This window comes from Salmo salar, chromosome 05 (assembly GCF_965601325.2).
Source record: "Salmo salar chromosome 05, fSalSal1, whole genome shotgun sequence".
In the NCBI taxonomy this organism is placed as follows: Eukaryota; Metazoa; Chordata; class Actinopteri; order Salmoniformes; family Salmonidae; genus Salmo; species Salmo salar.
The window spans coordinates 93,910,801-93,935,700 of NC_138295.1; the positions used below are offsets into that span (position 1 = coordinate 93,910,801).

General features: G+C 44.7%; 1 protein-coding gene across 1 annotated transcript; it reads left to right on the plus strand.

The window, feature by feature from the left end:
- Positions 1 to 801: 801 nt before the first annotated feature.
- gadl1 (glutamate decarboxylase like 1) lies at positions 802 to 24,900 on the plus strand. The gene is made up of 14 exons (NM_001173933.1): positions 802 to 875; positions 7,030 to 7,214; positions 9,064 to 9,190; positions 11,868 to 11,958; positions 12,204 to 12,313; positions 12,605 to 12,720; positions 14,406 to 14,485; positions 14,871 to 14,925; positions 17,258 to 17,374; positions 17,935 to 17,999; positions 18,346 to 18,427; positions 19,397 to 19,596; positions 22,441 to 22,582; positions 23,326 to 24,900. The coding sequence occupies exons 1-14, from the start codon at positions 845 to 847 to the stop codon at positions 23,497 to 23,499; spliced, it is 1,575 nt and encodes a 524-aa protein (NP_001167404.1). The 5' UTR covers positions 802 to 844; the 3' UTR covers positions 23,500 to 24,900.

Genomic DNA, 24,900 nt, shown 5'->3' on the forward strand with positions numbered 1-24,900 from the left:
ACTTATGAACAGATCTAGTATCAGCCTACTTAGCTCGGGGTTAAATGCCACTGACCTTCATTGAAGTGTACAGATGCGCATTGAGCGTGGGAAATGCGCTCTACAAATTCAGTATAATAATACGTATTTTTATTATTGCATCATAGCTAACTGTATCCAGTCAAAAAAAACAAACAAACCCCAAAAAACCTAGCGGAAATGACTAATGGCAGGTCTACCTACAAAATACGCGATGTTACCTAGGTTGTTGTCAAACGTCTTACTCATGGAGAAATACAAACCTGCAACAGATGCCAACTCTTGCTATATGCAAGATGATGAGTCACTTCTCTTTTACGTTTATGTCTTTAGGAAAAATACAGAATTCTCAAATTCTATATCGGAGATGTTCCATAGGAAATATATTGCCCTAATAAAATAGCATAAATGTTTCAACTGTTCTAAAGTGTAACATATAGGTATGAATGTGAACAAGAGAGCACGTATCCTCCCTCACTCCCCAGTCATCAGAGCTCTCCACCTGCTCCTCTCTCCATTTCAGCACGATACAAACAAACGCTCCGACGCCGTGAGACCGTAGACTTGCGGTAACGTGCAGAGAAAAAATTAGGCAACTTGATTCTTCTAGACTCTTTACTGTAATCAGCCAGTGTTCTTCCATGACGCCCAGGCAACCAGCCAGGAACAAGGATGGCCTAACCTTGCCCACGGGGCGCGACGTCACCAGGTTAAAGACATTCTTGGTCTATAAAGGAGACATTCTGGTTTATCTCCAAACATAAAAAAAAAATTAGCTGGAAGATCGGAGCTGTTTGAGACCAATCAATTATACCATAAATGAACAATGGCGCCGACGAATGAAAGACATATGAACGGTATGTTGGACTGCTATTTCGCTTTATTCCTTCGTTATTACATGTTTGTTAGGCTAATGAAGGAGCATTTCATGTTATTTGCAAATATATATTGATTATCATTAGCTATATATTGAATTGAAATGTTTACTGTTCTCTCAAAATAAAAAAATACAATATGTGGACATTTTAGTGCGTTTTGCCTGGAGAATAGAAGTTGTCACAATGTCTTTAGAATGAATTTACGTCAGTGTACTATAATGTCACCCAGCGCCCTCTATCTGGTCGGGTCAGGCGTCACCTGTTCACACGCTGCTCCGCGCCCTGTGCTCCGGAAGATGGGCAGCGGGGAAAGTCGCCCTGGCAAGGTGTCTCTCTGCGGAGGTATTGAATAGAATAGACCTTTGCATAATAAGTAGATACAATGTAATACTTAATTGTTTGAAATGCGTTATTTTCATCAGTAGCCTAACTTGCTATGTTGGGGAAAGAAAGAACGAGCCGGTCTGTCACAGAACGCACAGTGTAAGACTGTCTGCCCCGTTTTGAGGTAGCGTGAACCAACCGTGGACAGGAGCTGCAAGGTGCGCCAGTAGCGCAGTAGCTACGTGTCTCACGCATGTACCGTTCCATTTCGCAGGTTATTGGACAGCATATGCTAGGCTATAGGCTATAAACAGTATAAAGTGGATGACAGTTATCCTGTCTGTCATTATTGTCTGTGTGTGGCCTGATTGGCACCGTATTCACCATGTAGTGCACTACTTTAGACCAGGGCCATTTGATTTGCAGCCCCCAGTCAGTGGTCAGTCAGGAATGAGCGGTGGATATTCTTGTAACATCCTTAGCCAAACGGAGACGCCAGTAAATAACAGTGAGCTTACAGAATGCGTCACAGCTGAAATAAGGCTTGAGTTACAGTGTGCGTCCTAAATGGCCTCCATATTCCCTATGTAGTGTACTTATGACCAGGACCCATGCTCAAAAGTAGTGCACAAGAATAGGATGCCTTTTTGGATGCATCTACAGTAGCAGTGTTACTAGCTGTATTAGAGGGCCATCTACAGTAGCAGTGGTACAGCTGTATTAGAGGGCCATCTACAGTAGCAGTGTTACAGCTGTATTAGAGGGCCATCTACAGTAGCAGTGTTACTAGCTGTATTAGAGGGCCATCTACAGTAGCAGTGTTACAGCTGTATTAGAGGGCCATCTACAGTAGCAGTGTTACTAGCTGTATTAGAGGGCCATCTACAGTAGCAGTATTACTGCTGTATTAGAGGGCCATCTACAGTATTACAGCTGTATTAGAGGGCCATCTACAGTAGCAGTGTTACTAGCTGTATTAGAGGGCCATCTACAGTATTACAGCTGTATTAGAGGGCCATCTACAGTAGCAGTGTTACAGCTGTATTAGAGGGCCATCTACAGTAGCAGTGTTACTAGCTGTATTAGAGGGCCATCTACAGTAGCAGTGTTACTAGCTGTATTAGAGGGCCATCTACAGTAGCAGTGTTACTAGCTGTATTAGAGGGCCATCTACAGTAGCAGTGTTACAGCTGTATTAGAGGGCCATCTACAGTAGCAGTGTTACTAGCTGTATTAGAGGGCCATCTACAGTGTTACAGCTGTATTAGAGGGCCATCTACAGTAGCAGTGTTACTAGCTGTATTAGAGGGCCATCTACAGTATTACAGCTGTATTAGAGGGCCATCTACAGTAGCAGTGTTACAGCTGTATTAGAGGGCCATCTACAGTAGCAGTGTTACTAGCTGTATTAGAGGGCCATCTACAGTATTACAGCTGTATTAGAGGGCCATCTACAGTAGCAGTGTTACTAGCTGTATTAGAGGGCCATCTACAGTAGCAGTGTTACAGCTGTATTAGAGGGCCATCTACAGTAGCAGTGTTACTAGCTGTATTAGAGGGCCATCTACAGTAGCAGTGTTACTAGCTGTATTAGAGGGCCATCTACAGTAGCAGTGTTACAGCTGTATTAGAGGGCCATCTACAGTAGCAGTGTTACAGCTGTATTAGAGGGCCATCTACAGTAGCAGTGTTACTGCTGTATTAGAGGGCCATCTACAGTAGCAGTGTTACTAGCTGTATTAGAGGGTCATCTACAGTATTACAGCTGTATTAGAGGGCCATCTACAGTAGCAGTGTTACTGCTGTATTAGAGGGCCATCTACAGTAGCAGTGTTATTAGCTGTATTAGAGGGCCATCTACAGTAGCAGTGTTACTAGCTGTATTAGAGGGCCATCTACAGTGTTACAGCTGTATTAGAGGGTCATCTACAGTATTACAGCTGTATTAGAGGGTCATCTACAGTAGCAGTGTTACAGCTGTATTAGAGGGCCATCTACAGTGTTACTAGCTGTATTAGAGGGCCATCTACAGTAGCAGTGTTACAGCTGTATTAGAGGGCCATCTACAGTAGCAGTGTTACAGCTGTATTAGAGGGCCATCTACAGTAGCAGTGTTACTAGCTGTATTAGAGGGCCATCTACAGTAGCAGTGTTACTAGCTGTATTAGAGGGCCATCTACAGTAGCAGTGTTACTAGCTGTATTAGAGGGCCATCTACAGTAGCAGTGTTACAGCTGTATTAGAGGGCCATCTACAGTAGCAGTGTTACAGCTGTATTAGAGGGCCATCTACAGTAGCAGTGTTACAGCTGTATTAGAGGGCCATCTACAGTAGCAGTGTTACTGCTGTATTAGAGGGCCATCTACAGTAGCAGTGTTACTAGCTGTATTAGAGGGCCATCTACAGTAGCAGTGTTACTAGCTGTATTAGAGGGCCATCTACAGTGTTACTAGCTGTATTAGAGGGCCATCTACAGTAGCAGTGTTACTGCTGTATTAGAGGGCCATCTACAGTAGCAGTGTTATTAGCTGTATTAGAGGGCCATCTACAGTAGCAGTGTTACTAGCTGTATTAGAGGGCCATCTACAGTAGCAGTGTTACAGCTGTATTAGAGGGCCATCTACAGTAGCAGTGGTACAGCTGTATTAGAGGGCCATCTACAGTAGCAGTGTTACTAGCTGTATTAGAGGGTCATCTACAATAGCAGTGTTACAGCTGTATTAGAGGGCCATCTACAGTAGCAGTGTTACAGCTGTATTAGAGGGCCATCTACAGTAGCAGTGTTACAGCTGTATTAGAGGGCCATCTACAGTAGCAGTGTTACTAGCTGTATTAGAGGGCCATCTACAGTAGCAGTGTTATTAGCTGTATTAGAGGGCCATCTACAGTAGCAGTGTTACAGCTGTATTAGAGGGCCATCTACAGTAGCAGTGTTACAGCTGTATTAGAGGGCCATCTACAGTAGCAGTGTTATTAGCTGTATTAGAGGGCCATCTACAGTAGCAGTGTTACAGCTGTATTAGAGGGCCATCTACAGTAGCAGTATTACAGCTGTATTAGAGGGCCATCTACAGTAGCAGTGTTATTAGCTGTATTAGAGGGCCATCTACAGTATTACAGCTGTATTAGAGGGCCATCTACAGTAGCAGTGTTACTAGCTGTATTAGAGGGCCATCTACAGTAGCAGTGGTACAGCTGTATTAGAGGGCCATCTACAGTAGCAGTGTTACTAGCTGTATTAGAGGGTCATCTACAGTAGCAGTGTTACAGCTGTATTAGAGGGCCATCTACAGTAGCAGTGTTACAGCTGTATTAGAGGGCCATCTACAGTAGCAGTGTTACTAGCTGTATTAGAGGGCCATCTACAGTAGCAGTGTTACTAGCTGTATTAGAGGGCCATCTACAGTAGCAGTGTTACTAGCTGTATTAGAGGGCCATCTACAGTGTTACTAGCTGTATTAGAGGGCCATCTACAGTAGCAGTGTTATTAGCTGTATTAGAGGGCCATCTACAGTAGCAGTGTTACAGCTGTATTAGAGGGCCATCTACAGTAGCAGTATTACAGCTGTATTAGAGGGCCATCTACAGTAGCAGTGTTATTAGCTGTATTAGAGGGCCATCTACAGTATTACAGCTGTATTAGAGGGCCATCTACAGTAGCAGTGTTACTAGCTGTATTAGAGGGCCATCTACAGTAGCAGTGGTACAGCTGTATTAGAGGGCCATCTACAGTAGCAGTGTTACTAGCTGTATTAGAGGGTCATCTACAGTAGCAGTGTTACAGCTGTATTAGAGGGCCATCTACAGTAGCAGTGTTACAGCTGTATTAGAGGGCCATCTACAGTAGCAGTGTTACTCTGACCCTGAGGCCCCTAGTCAGCTGTAGTCTGGCTATGATTGTACTGTTCTGTATGTACCTGTTCAAGTGTGTCATCCAATGAAGTGCTTTTTATCACCAGCTGTTGACAAACTATTGACACTATTATATGTTAAATAAAGGTTAAATAAAATCAATAAATAAATACATATGAACTGTAGAACCACCAGAAAACCCTAGTAAGACCCCAGCAAGAGAGACCACTAGACCCCTAGTAGACCCCAGCCAGAGAGACCACTAGACCCCTAGTAAGACCCCAGCCAGAGAGACCACTAGACCCCTAGTAGACCCCAGCCAGAGAGACCACTAGACCCCTAGTAGACCCCAGCAAGAGAGACCACTAGACCCCTAGTAGACCCCAGCCAGAGAGACCACTAGACCCCTAGTAGACCCCAGCCAGAGAGACCACTAGACCCCTAGTAAGACCCCAGCAAGAGAGACCACTAGACCCCTAGTAAGACCCCAGCAAGAGAGACCACTAGACCCCTAGTAGACCCCAGCCAGAGAGACCACTAGACCCCTAGTAGACCCCAGCCAGAGAGACCACTAGACCCCTAGTAGACCCCAGCAAGAGAGACCACTAGACCCCTAGTAGACCCCAGCCAGAGAGACCACTAGACCCCTAGTAAGACCCCAGCCAGAGAGACCACTAGACCCCTAGTAAGACCCCAGCAAGAGAGACCACTAGACCCCTAGTAGACCCCAGCCAGAGAGACCACTAGACCCCTAGTAGACCCCAGCCAGAGAGACCACTAGACCCCTAGTAAGACCCCAGCCAGAGAGACCACTAGACCCCTAGTAGACCCCAGCCAGAGAGACCACTAGACCCCTAGTAAGACCCCAGCCAGAGAGACCACTAGACCCCTAGTAAGACCCCAGCAAGAGAGACCACCAGACCCCTAGTAGACCCCAGCCAGAGAGACCACCAGACCCCTAGTAAGACCCCAGCCAGAGAGACCACCAGACCCCTAGTAGACCCCAGCCAGAGAGACCATTAGACCCCTAGTAGACCCCAGCCAGAGAGACCACTAGACCCCTAGTAGACCCCAGCAAGAGAGACCACTAGACCCCTAGTAAGACCCCAGCCAGAGAGACCACTAGACCCCTAGTAGACCCCAGCCAGAGAGACCACTAGACCCCTAGTAGACCCCAGCCAGAGAGACCACTAGACCCCTAGTAAGACCCCAGCCAGAGAGACCACCAGACCCCTAGTAGACCCCAGCCAGAGAGACCACTAGACCCCTAGTAGACCCCAGCCAGAGAGACCACTAGACCCCTAGTAAGACCCCAGCCAGAGAGACCATTAGACCCCTAGTAGACCCCAGCCAGAGAGACCACTAGACCCCTAGTAGACCCCAGCCAGAGAGACCACTAGACCCCTAGTAAGACCCCAGCCAGAGAGACCACTAGACCCCTAGTAAGACCCCAGCCAGAGAGACCACCAGACCCCTAGTAAGACCCCAGCCAGAGAGACCACTAGACCCCTAGTAGACCCCAGCCAGAGAGACCACTAGACCCCTAGTAAGACCCCAGCCAGAGAGACCACTAGACCCCTAGTAGACCCCAGCCAGAGAGACCACTAGACCCCTAGTAAGACCCCAGCCAGAGAGACCACTAGACCCCTAGTAAGACCCCAGCCAGAGAGACCACTAGACCCCTAGTAGACCCCAGCCAGAGAGACCACTAGACCCCTAGTAGACCCCAGCAAGAGAGACCACTAGACCCCTAGTAGACCCCAGCAAGAGAGACCACTAGACCCCTAGTAAGACCCCAGCCAGAGAGACCATTAGAACCATGAACTGACCTGTTATCTCCATCTAACCCTCTATCTGACCATCAGACCTCTGGTATTGACATTACTGTCTGTTATCTCCTACCCCCAGATACATACCTCTAGTATTGACTTTTCTGTCTGTTATCTCCTACCCCCAGATACCTCTAGTAAGGCCTCAGAGAGCCCTGCGGAGCCCAAGGGGAAGAGGCCCCCAGTGCTTGTGGACGGGGTGACTCTGAACGGCCCCACGCTGGACATCCGGGAAGCAGAGAGCTTCCTCAGAGAAGCCATGCCCATCATCATGGAGGAGGCCGTCTGGAAGGCTACTGACGTCAAGGAGAAGGTAAACATCTCTTTTCCAATTCTTTCTCACACCATGCACTTCCAGTCCCAGGATGCATAAAGGAAAATTAGATCTGTTGTGAAGTATACCAGAATGCTGGAGTTTATTTTTCAAACAATAGGAAATGGACCTGTATAAGAATTTATCAGGTAAATGGCCACCCGGACTATTTGCATTGACCCATTGACCCTCCTTTTTTTTTTTACATTGCTGCTACTCGCTGTTTATTATCGATGCATAGTCACTTTACCCCTACCTACATGTATATATTACCTTATTGACCTCGACTAACCTGTACCCCCGCACATTGGCTCGGTAACGTACATCCTGTACATAGCCTCTTTATTGTTATTTTATTGTGTTACTTTATTATTATAATTTTTTTAAACTTTAGTTTACTTAGTAAGTATTTTCTTAACTCTTATTTTTCTTAAAACTGCATTGTTGGTTAAAGGATCGGACCCTTTTTTTCAATTTTCGCGTACAATGACAAACCCAAATCTAACTGCCTGTAGCTCAGGACCTGAAGCAACGATATGCATATTATTGGTACCATTTGAAAAGAAACACTTTGAAGTTTGTGGAAATTTGAAATTAATGTAGGAGAATATAACACAATAGATTTGGTAAAAGATAATACAAAGAAAAAAACATGAATTTTTTTGTTCCATCATCTTTGAAATGCAAGAGAAAGGCCATGATCTGACTTAGGACTCCAGGTGCAATTTAGATTTTGGCCACTAGATGGCAGCATTGTATGTGCAAAGTTTTAGACTGATCCATTGAACCATTGCATTTATGTTCAAAATGTTGTATCAAGTCTGCCCAAATGTCAATATATACATTTTCAAGTTCATAACTGTGCACTCTCCTCAAACAATAACATGGTATGTTTTCACTGTAATAGCTACTGTAAAATTAGATTCGATTTGATTGATATACAGTACATGTTCTTTATGGATGGTGAATAGGCCCAGGTAGTTTGTCTGACGTCAAGGATAAGGTAAACAAACATCTAGTGGAGGGGACAGTCTGAAATGGCACCATTTTCACTATATAACTTGAAGGGTGTTTATCAATATGCATACTACCTACCGCACTCCATACTCTCACGCTCTGAGTGCATTTTCAGAGTACGTTCTTGTGAGGACGAGAGTGTGGAAAACACATAAAACATTACACTTGAGAAGTACTCCCCCTTACTGTATTACCTCACGCTGCACCTCCCCATTCACTGACCCTTCTTCCAGACAGGACAATGGCAACAATAGAGGCCAAACAGGATATACACAAAGCAAAACGTTTTAGGTGTCAAGTCTTTGTGGGTAGCTAGCTAGCTAACAATTCTCTGTGGCTAGCTAACAGTAGTAGCAAGACAGTTAGCCCTTTTGACTTACTATGGGCTTGCGATTTACACACACTACAGTGGGTATTGTAGGCAGGTAAACATGCCAAAATAAAATAAGACAAGATAAAACAAGATAAAATATTGTTGTCAGCCAACATATGAGATGTGAATAGGCAACATTTCATTCCGAAGTCGGAGTGTATTTTCTCTGGATTCAGCTCAGTTAATGTCCGCCATTGATTTTAAGAAATGTTGCATAATTTTTAACACGGTTGCATCATATTTCTGTGCATACTTTCCGTTGCAGCTTGTATCGATGCATGCTTCAGAATATGTACAAACGGAGTACGCATTCGAGAACTGCCCCCCGTGCTCCGTTTTGCAAACTATGATTTGGACTCATACTCCCACTGTCCCGTGCTCTAATTTGCGTGCTCGGAGCACGGTAGTATGCATTTTGAGAAACACCCAAAGTCTATTTCCTTCTCTCCCGTATAACAGGTGTGTGAGTGGCGCTCTCCGGAGCAGCTGAAGGACCTATTAGACCTAGAGCTGAGGGAAGGAGGCGAGGCACACCCCCAGATACTGCAGCGCTGTCGGGATGCCATCCGATACAGTGTCAAGACCGGTAAGAACCCAGCTCAACCCTGATTTAAAATCTGAACCCCCAGACCTCAGCCAAACCCTGACCCCCCCCCCCCCCCCCCCCCCATCCAAACCCTGACTTTCAAAACCCGGACTCTTTAAAAAGATACCAATGAGCTTCATCCCAAACCTGTCCTAAACCCTAACCTTCTAACTCTCCAGCCCAGTCTCTCTTTTGCCATATGATACAGTGTCAAGACTGGTAGGAAACAGCTCAACCCTAATCCCCATGCAGCCAATCCCTAACCTTGAAAACCCCCAGCCAAACCCCACATTTAAAACCCTTGTCAACCAGGTCTGTTAACCAACTAACCTTCAAATTCTCCAGCCCAGACTCCCTCTAACTCCCCAGTCAGCTATGTTACATAATTAACTAGCTAGACCCTAGTTAGCCACCCTCACTGCACTCACGCTAGCTACTGGACAATACAGGCTATAGCGATAGTAGCTCCCATCCTTCCACCCAGCGTTATCCTATCCAACCCAGGCTGTTAATCCACCCAGCGTTATCCTATCCAACCCAGGCTGTTAATCATCAAACTAGCGACAGTAGCCCATCCTTCATAACCGTCCCAGCCCCTTAACACTCCCGGCCCCTTAAACCTTCTGGCCCCTTAACACTCCCGGCCCCTTAAACCTCCCGGCCCCTGACATCTGAGCTCCCTTGACCCCCACCTAGCCTGGTCCAGCCAGACCACAAATGTAAAACCCCTGTCAACCAGCTCTGTCAAACAACTAACCTTCAAACTAAAACTCCCCAGTTAGCTAACATTAGGGCAGGGTTAAAGATAGCTAACATTAGGGTAGGGTTAAAGTTAGCTAACATTAGGGTAGGGTTAAAGTTAGCTAACATTAGGTTAGGGTTAAAGTTAGCTAACATTAGGTTAGGGTTAAAGTTAGCTAACATTAGGGTAGGGTTAAAGTTAGCTAACATTAGGGTAGGGTTAAAGTTAGCTAACATTAGGGTAGGGTTAAAGATAGCTAACATTAGTGTAGGTTTAAAGTTAGCTAACATTAGGGCAGGGTTAAAGATAGCTAACGTTAGGGTAGGGTTAAAGTTAGCTAACATTAGGGTAGGGTTAAAGTTAGCTAACATTAGGGTAGGGTTAAAGTTAGCTAACATTGGTGTAGGGTTAAAGTTAGCTAACATTAGGGTAGGGTTAAAGATAGCTAACATTAGGGTAGGGTTAAAGTTAGCTAACATTAGGGTAGGGTTCAAGTTAGCTAACATTAGGGTAGGGATAAAGATAGCTAACATTAGGGTAGGGTTAAAGTTAGCTAACATTAGGGTAGGGTTAAAGATAGCTAACATTAGGGTAGGGTTAAAGATAGCTAACATTAGGGTAGGGATAAAGATAGCTAACATTAGGGTAGGGTTAAAGTTAGCTAACATTAGGGTAGGGTTAAAGATAGCTAACATTAGGGTAGGGTTAAAGATAGCTAACATTAGGGTAGGGTTACTGTACTAAATGCCATATTTTTAGCAGACCCTTACAGTCATACATTTTACATATGGTTGGCCCTGGGAATAGAACCCACAATCCTGGTGTTGGAAAGCACCATGCTCTACCAACTGTACTCACACTAGATACACTAACCCATCCCTATCCAACCCAGGCTGTAAATCATCAAGCTAGCAACAGTAGCTCCTCCCAGCCTCTTAACCCTCCTAGTCCCTTAACCCTCCCAGCCTCTTAACCCTCCCAGCCTCTTAACCCTCCCAGCCCTTTAACCCTCCCAGCCCCTTAACCCTCCCAGCCCCTTAACCCTCCCAGCCCCTTAACCCTCCCAGCCTCTTAACCCTCCCAGCCCCTTAACCCTCCCAGCCTCTTAACCCTCCCAGTCCCTTAACCCTCCCAGCCTCTTAACGCTCCCAGCCTCTTCACCCTCCCAGCCTCCCAGCCTCTTAACCCTCCCAGCCCCTTAACGCTCTCAGTCCCTGACATCTGAGCTGCTGTGTCCTGCATCTAGCCTGGTCCAGTCAGACCCTAAAACACAATATGATGTACTTTATATAGAAACATTGACACAGGAAACAGGGCAACGCTGGCACACTCCTCGTCTCACGTCTCAATGTATGTGTCAGGAATAGCAGTCTGTCGGGAATAGACTGAGAAATGTTCCTTAGTGCCAGTGGATGCAGCAGAGTGCAAGTTAAGCACCTCTGTTTACACATGTGAACGATAGGAGTTTGAATCCCAGGTTCTGCTGTGAATCCACAAGACTTTGCTAGCCTGTCGAGCTAAAGCCTTTACAGATGTAGGATCTTAGTTTGATCACTCTTTTGTTGCTGAGAATCTTCCTTCTTCCTGAATCTTCATGATTTACATAAATTCAGTGAAAACCCACACTAACACACGATTATATTAACAGTATTCCACTTTTCTTGAAGCTAATAGCCTAACCACCGATTAAATCCTGTTGCTGAAGGCATATTTTGCTGCGACAATACTGGTCAAATTAATATCTGACAACTGTAGGTTCTGATTTGGGTTGCAAAATTACGGTAAATTTTCCCAGCTTCTCCAGAAATCCTGTTTGGAGTATCTGGATTTCTTGCTTATTCTCTCCTGATCCCGGGAATCTTCCGACCAGGATTTTCTGGAAAACCTGGAAACTTAGTTGTGATTGAATCAAACCTTGTGTGTTTGTATATGCAGGACATCCTCTCTTCTTCAACCAGCTCTATGCAGGCATGGACCCTTATTCACTAGTGGGTCGATTCATCACAGAAGCTATCAACCCCAGTCTGTGAGTATTATATCTTACCATATCATATGATCTGAGTGGTCTGTCACCATGTACTCATACTCACTGTATAACTGTGCCTGACAAGGGATGTGGGATTTTATGATTACTGAAATTATATCAATGACAACTATTCTGCTATTCATTTCAGAAGTGTCTGTAGCTCGTTCTTGATGATTGATTGGATAGTATGTAGCTCAGGTGAGAGCAGGTGAATCAGTGACTGCACATGTTGTTTGTCTTGGCAGGTACACATACGAGGTGGCTCCAGTGTTCCTGCTGACAGAGGAGGCCGTCCTAAAGAAGATGATTGAGATCATTGGATGGCAGGAAGGAGGGGACGGCATCTTCAGCCCAGGTATGGAAACCACACAGACTGACATCTTCTTCTTCTCCATCTTCATCTTCTTCTTCTTCTCCTTCTTCATCTTCTTCTTCCTCATCTTGTTCTTCATCTTGTTCTTCATTTTCTTCCTCATCTTCCCCTTCATCTTCATCTTCCTCTTCATTTTCTTCCTCATCTTCCCCTTCTACTTCATCATCCTCTTCTTCTCCTTCTTCTTCTTCTTCATTTTCTTCATCTTCTTCATCTTCATCCTTCATCTTCTTCATCATCTTCTTACTGAGAGATTGTCTCTGTGTTCTCCAGGTGGCTCTGTGTCCAACATGTATGCTGTGAACGTGGCCAGGTACCACCACTGTCCTGATGTGAAGGTGCTGGGCCTGTCTGCCTTGCCTAGACTGGTCATGTTTACATCTCAGGAGGTAAACACACACACACACACAAAGGGCAGGCCAACACCTATTATTGTTTTAACACCACACACACACACACACACACACACACACACACACACACACACACACACACACACACACACACACACACACACACACACACAGGCCAACACCTGTTATCATTATAACACCATACAAAGCGAACACCATACAAAGCGAACACACACACACACACACACACACACACACACACACACACACACACACACACACACACACACACACACACACACACATATTATAACACCATACAAAGCGAACATTATGCAGCAGCCCTAACAGTTTGATAATACCAGGGGGTGTGAGTGTACATGGTGTGGACCAGCCCTATGCTCAGGGTAACAGTTTGATAATACCAGGGGGTGTGAGTGTACATGGTGTGGACCAGCCCTATGCTCAGGGTAACAGTTTGATAATACCAAGGGGTGTGAGTGTACATGGTTTGGACCAGCCCTATGCTCAGGGTAACAGTTTGATAATACCAGGGGGTGTGAGTGTACATGGTGTGGACCAGCCCTATGCTCAGGGTAACAGTTTGATAATACCAGGGGGTGTGAGTGTACATGGTGTGGACCAGCACCAGTTAGTACCTTTTCAAAGAGCGTCTGAAAAGAGTCAATACACCTACTTAATACATCTGTCAAATGATTCCAGTCAGCAGCACTACCCAGTCCCAGGCTGGTCCGTATCAGGAGTCTGGAGGTGGGATATCACATCATAGTGGGTGTCTGCTCAGTTCTTTATGATAACATATAACAACAGCCACACAGCTATCAGGGAGTTTCTCAGTTCTTTATGATAACATATCACAACAGCCACACAGCTATCAGGGAGTTTCTCAGTTCCAGCTGTTGCTCTGAAAGATATTGAATAAATGGTTTTATAATCCCTGTGTGTGTGTGTGTGTGTAGTACTATAAACACCATATATATTACAATCCCTGTCTGTATAGCACCTTATTGTGGATCCTGTCTAGACTGGTCATATAGCACCTTATTGTGGATCCTGTCTAGACTGGTCATTAATATAGCACCTTATTGTGGATCCTGTCTAGACTGGTCATTAATATAGCACCTTATTGTGGATCCTGTCTAAACTGGTCATTAATATAGCACCTTATTGTGGATCCTGTCTAGACTGGTCATTAATATAGCACCTTATTGTGGATCCTGTCCAGACTGGTTATTAATATAGCACCTTATTGTGGATCCTGTCTAGACTGGTCATTAATATAGCACCTTATAGTGGATCCTGTCTAGACTGGTCATTAATATAGCACCTTATTGTGGATCCTGTCTAGACTGGTCATTAATATAGCACCTTATTGTGGATCCTGTCTAGACTGGTCATTAATATAGCACCTTATTGTGGATCCTGTCTAGACTGGTCATTAATATAGCACCTTATTGTGGATCCTGTCTAGACTGGTCATTAATATAGCACCTTATTGTGGATCCTGTCTAGACTGGTCATTAATATAGCACCTTATTGTGGATCCTGTCTAGACTGGTCATTAATATAGCACCTTATTGTGGATCCTGTCTAGACTGGTCATTAATATAGCACCTTATTGTAGATCCTGTCTAGACTGGTCATTTTGTTGATTAACCAGTTCTCCCTCAGTGACACTTTTCTCTCTTTGTTCTTTTCAGTGTCATTACTCTGTTTCCAAAGCAGCAGCTTTCCTGGGAATTGGCACCAACAATGTTTATGTGATCCCGTCGGATAAGAGGTATGCTGGTTACTGCTGGTTACTGCTGGTTACTGCTACAGTTACACGGTTACTGCTGGTTACTGCTGGTTACTGCTACAGTTACACGGTTACTGCTGGTTACTGCTACAGTTACACGGTTACTGCTGGTTACTGCTGGTTACTGCTACAGTTACTGCTAGTTACTGCTAGTTACTGCTACAGTTACTGCTGGTTACTGCTACAATTACATGCTTATGGCTAGTTACTGCTAGTTACTGCTACAGTTACACGGTTACTTCCACTGTCCACACCACACGCTTCTGTTGTCACTGTCCACAATGACTGACCTGCGTCACTATGACACCTGGGTTTTACTAATCCTTGTTCATCTTTCTTTCTATGTCTTTGTGTCTTTGTTTCTCAGAGGGAAGATGATTCCAGCGGAGTTTGAGAAACAAGTACAGAGAGCCAAAGATGAGGTGAGAAGGAGAGCTGTCAATGGAGTCAGCAGAGTTGTTTGGTGTCAGATATGTTATGAAACACATTCGGGAACTGGGAACTGCTGTTGAATATAGCCACGGTGATGGTTAGGGAACTGCTGTTGAATATACCCATGGTGATGGTTAGGGAACTGCTGTTGAATATACCCATGGTGATGGTTAGGGAACTGCTGTTGAATATACCCATGGTGATGGTTAGGGAACTGCTGTTGAATATACCCATGGTGATGTTTAGGGAACTGCTGTTGAATATACCCATGGTGATGTTTAGGGAACTGCTGTTGAATATACCCATGGTGATGGTTAGGGAACTGCTGTTGAATATACCCATGGTGATGGTTAGGGTACTGCTGTTGAATATACCCATGGTGATGGTTAGGGAACTGCTGTTGAATATACCCATGTGATGGTTAGGGAACTGCTGTTGAATATACCCATGGTGATGGTTAGGGAACTGCTGTTGAATATACCCATGGTGATGGTTAGGGAACTGCTGTTGAATATACCCATGGTGATGGTTAGGGAACTGCTGTTGAATATACCCATGGTGATGGTTAGGGAACTGCTGTTGAATATACCCATGGTGATGGTTAGGGAACTGCTGTTGAATATACCCATGGTGATGGTTAGGGAACTGCTGTTGAATATACCCATGGTGATGGTTAGGGAACTGCTGTTGAATATACCCATGGTGATGGTTAGGGAACTGCTGTTGAATATACCCATGGTGATGGTTAGGGAACTGCTGTTGAATATACCCATGGTGATGGTTAGGGAACTGCTGTTGAATATACCCATGGTGATGGTTAGGGAACTGCTGTTGAATATACCCATGGTGATGGTTAGGGAACTGCTGTTGAATATACCCATGGTGATGGTTAGGGAACTGCTGTTGAATATACCCATGGTGAAGGTTAGGGAACTGCTGTTGAATATACCCATGGTGATGGTTAGGGAACTGCTGTTGAATATACCCATGGTGATGGTTAGGGAACTGCTGTTGAATATACCCATGGTGAAGGTTAGGGAACTGCTGTTGAATATACCCATGGTGATGGTTAGGGAACTGCTGTTGAATATACCCATGGTGAGAGTTAGGGAACTGCTGTTGAATATACCCATGGTGAGGGTTAGGGAACTGCTGTTGAATATACCCATGGTGATGGTTAGGGAACTGCTGTTAAATATACCCATGGTGATGGTTAGGGAACTGCTGTTGAATATACCCATGGTGATGGTTAGGGAACTGCTGTTGAAAATACTCATGGTGAGGGTTAGGGAAGTGCTGTTGAATATACCCATGGTGATGGTTAGGGAACTGCTGTTGAATATACCCATGGTGATGGTTAGGGAACTGCTGTTGAATATACCCATGGTGATGGTTAGGGAACTGCTGTTGAATATACCCATGGTGATGGTTAGGGAACTGCTGTTGAATATACCCATGGTGAGGGTTAGGGAACTGCTGTTGAATATACCCATGGTGAAGGTTAGGGAACTGCTGTTGAATATACCCATGGTGATGGTTAGGGAACTGCTATTGAATATACCCATGGTGAGGGTTAGGGAACTGCTGTTGAATATACCCATGGTGAGGGTTAGGGAACTGCTGTTGAATATACCCATGGTGATGGTTAGGGAACTGCTGTTGATTATACCCATGGTGAAGGTTAGGGAACTGCTGTTGAATATACCCATGGTGATGGTTAGGGAACTGCTGTTGTATATACCCATGGTGATGGTTAGGGAACTGCTGTTGAATATACCCATGGTGAGGGTTAGGGAACTGCTGTTGAATATACCCATGGTGAAGGTTAGGGAACTGCTGTTGAATATACCCATGGTGATGGTTAGGGAACTGCTGTTGAATATACCCATGGTGATGGTTAGGGAACTGCTGTTGAATATACCCATGGTGATGGTTAGGGAACTGCTGTTGATTATACCCATGGTGAGGGTTAGGGAACTGCTGTTGAATATACCCATGGTGAGGGTTAAGGAACTGCTGTTGAATATACCCATGGTGAGGGTTAGGAAACTGCTGTTGAATATACCCATGGTGAGGGTTAGGGAACTGCTGTTGAATATACCCATGGTGATGGTTAGGGAACTGCTGTTGAATATACCCATGGTGAAGGTTATGGAACTGCTGTTGAATATACCCATGGTGATGGTTAGGAAACTGCAATATAGTATTAATGACCAGGGTGATGGAGTAACATATTGTTGTCCTCTGATGGTATATAGTATTAATGACCAGGATGTTGGAGTAACATTATATTGTTGTTGTTGTTGTTGTTGTTGTTGACAGGGAGCGTTGCCCTTCATGGTGAACGCCACAGCAGGGACCACCGTACTAGGGGCCTTCGACCCGCTGGAGGAGATAGCTGACATCTGTGAACGACACAATCTCTGGATGCATGTAGATGTAAGTGGATCTTAATTAAAGATCATTCTTTCATTCATTTATTGATATATCGATCCATCAATCCATTTGTGCATTTGTTCAGTAGTTTGTTTGTTCCTTTAATCATTCACTCAATCACCCTCTTCTCTGTCTGTTCTCTGTCTCTTCTCTGTCTGTTCTCTGTCTCTTCTCTGTCTCTTCTCGGTCTCTTCTCTGTCTGTTCTCTGTCTCTTCTCTGTCCTCTTCTCTGTCTCTTCTCTGTCTCTTCTCTGTCTCTTCTCTGTCTCTTCTCTGTCTCTTCTCTGTCTGTTCTCTGTCTGTTCTCTGTCTCTTCTCTGTCTCTTCTCTGTCTCTTCTCTGTCTCTTCTCTGTCTCTTCTCTGTCTGTTCTCTGTCTGTTCTCTGTCTCTTCTCTGTCTCTTCTCGGTCTCTTCTCTGTCTGTTCTCTGTCTCTTCTCTGTCTCTTCTCTGTCTCTTCTCTGTCTCTTCTCTGTGTCTTCTCGGTCTCTTCTCTGTCTGTTCTCTGTCTCTTCTCTGTCTCTTCTCTGTCTCTTCTCTGTCTCTTCTCTGTCCTTCCTGTAGGCATGTTGGGGAGGAGGAGCCCTGATGTCTAAGAAACACAGATACCTGCTACAGGGAATTCACAGGTAAGACAACAGGTATATCTGGAGGTGGAAGTAAGACAACAGGTATATCTGGAGGTGGAAGTAAGACAACAGGTATATCTGGAGGTGGAAGTAAGACAACAGGTATATCTGGAGGTGGAAGTAAGACAACAGGTATATCTGGAGGTGGAAGTAAGACAACAGGTATATCTGGAGGTGGAAGTAAGACAACAGGTATATCTGGAGGTGGAAGTAAGACAACAGGTATATCTGGAGGTGGAAGTAAGACAACAGGTATATCTGGAGGTGGAAGTAAGACAACAGGTATAAACTGTTCATAGTAACACAGGGTTTTAAACCCCTTTCTGTTGCTTTGTTTCCCTCTTAGAGCCAACTCAGTAGCATGGAATCCTCACAAGATGCTGATGGCTGGTCTACAGTGCTGTGCATTCATGGTTCGGGACAAAACGGTATGATAAACACTGCCTCCTCTTCCTCCCCTGCCTTCTCCTCCTCCTCTTCTTCCTCTTCTTCCTCACCTTCCTCATCTTCCTCATCCTCCTCCCCCTCAAGTCAAATCAAATCAAAATGTATTGGTCACATACATATGGTTACCAGATGTTATTGTGAGTGTAGCGAAATCTCTTTCTCATTGTGTTTCTCCTCATCCTCTTCATTATCTTCCTCCTACTCTTCATTATCTTCCTCCTCTTCCTCATTCTATCCCTCATTCTCCTCTTCCTCCTCCTTTGACGTAGATAGTTTGTGTGTATGTATTGGTATTGATGTAAGCTACGTGTGCCTTTTAGAACTAGTTTTATTGTAATTCTGTCCTTGAGCTGTTCTTGTCTATTCATTTTCTGTATTAATGAATGTTGTGTATTATGTCATGTGTGGACCCCAGGAAGAGTAGCTGCTGCTGTCGTAACAGCTAATGACGATCCTTATAAAATACCAAATACCTCTCCGTCCTTCTCTTCCTCCTCCTCCTCCCACCTCTCCGTCCTTCTCTTCCTCCTCCTCCTCCTCCTCCCACCTCTCCGTCCTTCTCTTTCTCCTCCTCCTCCTCCTCCTCCTCCCACCTCTCTGTCCTTCTCTTTCTCCTCCTCCTCCTCCTCCTCCTCCTCCCACCTCTCCGTCCTTCTCTTCCTCCTCCTCCTCCTCCTCCCACCTCTCCGTCCTTCTCTTTCTCCTCCTCCTCCTCCTCCCACCTCTCTGTCCTTCTCTTTCTCCTCCTCCTCCTCCTCCCACCTCTCCGTCCTTCTCTTTCTCCTCCTCCTCCTCCCACCTCTCCGTCCTTCTCTTTCTCCTCCTCCTCCTCCTCCTCCCACCTCTCCGTCCTTCTCTTTCTCCTCCTCCTCCTCCTCCCACCTCTTCCTCGTTATCCAGACTCTGCTCCAGAGACTCACGTGTTCTCTCTGTGTGTTTCGTTGTTCTAGAATCTTCTGCAGCGGTGTCACTCGGCCCAGGCCTCCTACCTCTTCCAGCAGGATAAGTTCTATGATGTCAGCTATGACACGGGAGACAAGTCCATTCAGTGTAGCCGTAAGCCCGACGCCTTCAAGTTCTGGCTGATGTGGAAAGCCATCGGCACCAAGGGTCTGGAAGAGAGAGTGGACAGAGCCCTCGCTATGGCCAGGTCAGTTTGAAACGTCTTATGACAACAAACAAAAAACATTTTCTTTCTCTTTTATTTTTCCTCCAAAGTCTTGATAGAAGACTCATCTATCTAGCCTGGTCCCAGATGTGTTTGTGCTCTGGTCCAGTAAAATACTTACAGTTCTGGCCTAATGTATGAGCTTTAGTGTACATTGTAGTGGCAGGCCATACAATGACAGTCTAGGAACAGTGGGTTAACTGCCTTGTTCAGGGGCAGAACGATAGATTTTTACCTTGTCAGCTCGGGGATTCGATCTAGCAACCTTTCGGTTACTTGCCCAACACTTTGACCACTAGGCTACCTACCGCCCTTGAACATGATCCTGGAGCATCCATGAGTATACACCCTCAGACTGTCTGGACCTGTCTGGTCCTGTCTGGTCCTGTCTATTCAGCTAATAGCCCAGTCCATCAGCTTACACCTAGAAGCTAGACTACTTTAACGTTATAGCAAAAAGGGTTGGGATTGATGACAAATCTTATATTTTAAAGTCTTTAGATTCAAATGGTTTCATGGTGTTTTTAAGTTGCTTGATCAAATGTATTTTTTTGGGGGGGGGGGGGGGGGGCAATACAGAGTGATGGGAAGGGCTCTGCATCGAATGCAATCAGTATCTGTCCAATGCTTCCTGCTCTCAGTGTCTCTAGCAGTAGCTAGCTACAAATAGACTGTATAGCAAAAGGTGGCCAACCCTGACGACCTACTAAGGTATGCAGACTTCTGCTGAATCATCTCTGTTAGAGCAGGGCTTAAGCAAAAGCCTGCACAGCCGCCTGGTAGTTCTCCAGGAGGACAGGAGGCTCCATCTCTACACTGTGGTCACCTCTGGTCTATACACAGTAACATTGCTATCCAAACAGTATGTTTTCCATACGCTGAGAGTAATAACAGTAATAAACCCTACACCTGGGATACCTCTAACAGATATAACCCAGGCTGAGGAATGTTAGATCTTCTACAAGAGAAACCACAGCATCTCAACAGCTTTCTGACGAGGTGTACAGTGGAGAATACAGAGGCAGAAAGGGCTTGGCAGACTGCATGTATTCAAGCAGTCCTAGAAATCAAGCTGTATATTTGGAGGGCAGCCGGTTCTATTTCTGGGCTGTTGGCAGTAAATGACGGTCAGGTCAGGGTTCCTTAACTATTCTGTGTGGCCTTTAGCTGTCCTCTCATCTATTCTGATCCAGATGACCTGTGGTCACCTTTACAGTTCAGGACCTACTGACTGCAGGGGGTATGTGGGACTAAGATAGGGGGTTATATACGACACGAGACCAGACAGCGGCCAGGCTGTTTTCAGACTGCTACTGATAGCCCGTGGGACTAAGATAGGGGGCTATACGACACTCTGCTCCAGTCATCTGTCTAATGCTGTTTAGGATTCAGTAGGGTGGTTGGTGCCGTTGAACATGAGGGAAGACCATTCCTTTTTCCCCCATGAGAATGGCCTTATTTCTATTACAGTCATATTGGATGACTGTCATTCATATTCCGTTCACCCAGTTCAATGTAACATGGATAGGTTTAGGCTACTACAGGATAGTCAAATGTTCCCTATACCCATCATGAGGTTACTACAACCTAGCCTATGAATGAAGGATTACAATATAGGTGCAGAGGTAGAGAGAAGCATTTGAGTAATTAAGGTGACAGACAGTGACACATTCAATACCGCCACCCTCTTACCTGCATCTAGCTGATCCAGGGTGTAATCATTAGTCCAACAGTTGCAAACGAGAGTTTCTATTGGACAAATTCAGGTATGTTTATCCCTGTTTCGTTCCGTTTTAAGAAACGTTTTTCAACAGAATCGGAATGAATACACGCCTGTTTGGCTGGTGGACAGGGACCTCTAGTGGTGGTATAGAGGATAGCAGGAGGACAGGGACCTCTAGTGGTGGTATAGAGGATAGCAGGAGGACAGGGACCTCTAGTGGTGGTATAGAGGATAGCAGGAGGACAGGGACCTCTAGTGGTGGTATAGAGGATAGCAGGAGGACAGGGACCTCTAGTGGTGGTATAGAGGATAGCAGGAGGATAGGGACCTCTAGTGGTGGTATAGAGGATAGCAGGAGGACAGGGACCTCTAGTGGTGGTATAGAGGATAGCAGGAGGACAGGGACCTCTAGTGGTGGTATAGAGGATAGCAGGAGGACAGGGACCTCTAGTGGTGGTATAGAGGATAGCAGGAGGACAGGGACCTTTAGTGGTGGCATAGAGGATAGCAGGAGGATAGGGACCTCTAGTGGTGGTATAGAGGATAGCAGGAGGACAGGGACCTCTAGTGGTGGTATAGAGGATAGCAGGAGGACAGGGACCTTTAGTGGTGGTATAGAGGATAGCAGGAGGAAAGGGACCTCTAGTGGTGGTATAGAGGATAGCAGGAGGACAGGGACCTCTAGTGGTGGTATAGAGGATAGCAGGAGGACAGGGACCTCTAGTGGTGGTATAGAGGATAGCAGGAGGACAGGGACCTCTAGTGGTGGTATAGAGGATAGCAGGAGGACAGGGACCTTTAGTGGTGGTATAGAGGATAGCAGGAGGACAGGGACCTCTAGTGGTGGTATAGAGGATAGCAGGAGGACTACTACTGTGATGTAAACATAGACAACAGGAAAGATATTACTCACTTGTTATAAAATAGGTGGGTCTGTCTAAGACTATGTAGCAGGAGCGCTGTGTTGGACAGACTAGAAGACACATTGCAGTCTTGCACTGTTGAAAAAAATGGCTCAGTAAAACTCTTCTAGCCTGAAATGTGTTGGTACGGTTGTGTTATATCATTATTTCTGACACTCTGACTTCCTTCTCTTTTGGTAGATATCTGGCCGAGGAGATCAAGAAGAGAGATGGATTCCGTCTTGTGATGGAGCCTGAGTACACCAACGTCTGTTTCTGGTACATTCCTCCCAGTCTGAGGGACACGGCTGATGGACCTGAGTTCTGGAGAAAGGTCCATGCGGTAAGTCAGAGACGACATCCCCTCATATTTTACCTTTATTTAACTAGGCAAGTCAGTTAAGAACAAATTCTTATTTACAATGACGGTCTAGGAACAGTGGGTTAACTGCCTTGTTCAGGGGCAGAACGACAGATTTTTACCTTGTCAGCTCGGGGATTCAAACTTGCAACCTTTACGGTTACTAGCCCAACCCTCTAACCACTAGGCTACCCTGCCGCCCAGAACTCTATCCTCTCCTTTCCTGTGGTGTTTTTCTACATGAACAGAAGCCCTGTCGTGAATAACACAAAAAAGGTTAATACAATTGAATTCAGGAATGAATTCATGTTGAAAAACAAAAAACCACATTCCATTTCACAGGATATGAATGAGACAATAGTTAGCGAACCATGAGGATTTATGCTCCAGTCTCTTTCGGAGGCGTGGGTTCAGATCCCACCACTGACACCAGATGTCAAGCGGGACCATATTCCTCCAATCCAATCCATTCAGAAATGGACCTTAGATCAGTGTGTGGAGACTCTAAATACAACTTGACTTGTGGTTATGTCCCAATAATGTCTCCTTTCTGCCATGACTTCATGCATTTGAAAGGTAATGACTGGTACACGGAAACACCAATCCAATGTTCTCACACGGGAATGAGTTCTTACTTCAGAAGGAAGGAGAGATTACTGGAATACTGATACCTTATCTTCCAGTTCCACCATCTCACAGTGTTCTGTACTACTCCCTACCCCCAGGTGGCGCCAGTGGTTAAGGAGCGCATGATGAAGAAGGGCTCTATGATGGTAGGCTACCAGCCCCATGGAGACAAGGCTAACTTCTTCAGACAGATCATCATTAGCCCTCAAGTCAGCAGAGAAGACATGGACTTCCTGCTGGACCAAATACACAGCCTGGGGATGGACTTATGATCCCACGGAGATACGTCCAAAATGGCACCCTATTCCCTCAATGAGCCCTGGTCAAAAGTAGTGCACTATACAGGGAATAGGGTACCATTTTAAACAAAACCCATGGGTCATGTTCAGTAGGCACGAAAACAGGAGATCATGTTTTGAAACTGAGTGAAACGGAAGAGGTGGTACCCCAAACGTCCTATAAGAAGTTTGTTAACTTGTTGTCTTATTTGGTGCCCCGGGGTTGTGCAGAAGCCTCAGCAAGTCATCCTTCCATTGGCCGTCTCCATAAAGGGCTCCAACGAGTTCTTGTTTCTTCTGCTCACTATGGATTCCATTTGTAAATCTGAGGACCGGCAGTGTGTCAGTCCATGAGACAGTAGACTCAGTAGCTCGTTGACGGTTTGAGGATTCAACCTCTTTATTGGAACCAATTTCAGATAAATAAAAAAAACTCAAAGTAATTATCCTTTATGTTGATGTGCTTTTTTTAGGGTAATATATAATACTGTTATAATATAACTGCTGTTAGAAAACAAGGCGTGCAACTTTTAGTAAAAGCTGAAATATTTGAAGAGATTTTAGGAGATACGATTTTAAGCGATACCGATTGATTGTAAGAGATTTATATAAATCTTAAAATATGTATTTTATTTGATGAGATTAATATATAATATTTAGAGAATACTGATGTGTAATATCATGAAAGAGCTTTAAATGTATTTTAGTTCTTTTATTTTCATTTTGGATTTTCTCTTTTGAAGAATTTTCTTGCACACGGCATTAACTTTTATGATTTTAAAAATAATTTAAAAAAAATGTAGCACACCTAGTGTTTGGATACTGTGAGTCCACCTCCATAAATCAGACAGATCTTAAAATGGCTACCGTTGTTATGTTTTATAAACGGTTTTCTTTAGCAACACTTTACTTAAAGCCAACAGATGAAATGCTTTCTTACTTGTTTTAAACTGACTCAAAATGCCTGTTATTTAGTCATTGCTATGAGACGATAATAACACAATTTAAGTGGTCAAACCAGTCTTAATGCATTACAGCTGATTTATAATGCATTATACCAGCTTTATAATGCATTATACCAGTTGGCTTAAAAGGAAGGTGTTTTTTTTTTGTAGCTTGCCATCGAAGAGAACAGTGTTTACTTTATACATGTATGAAGTACTGTGTACAATACTAGGATACGTGGATTCTGTACTATACATCATATCATATTCTTGCAAGACATTCTGTTTTCTCCTGTTGTTTTGTTTTGTTCCAATAGCATTTTGTTCAGATATGTTGTCTGAAAAAAGCCTGTATGTGGTTTTTTTTTGTAGATGGATCAGCACCAATGAGGTTTGACTGAGAATTATTTATTTTCTTTATCTGTGAAAATAAAACCATTTGTTTACTGAA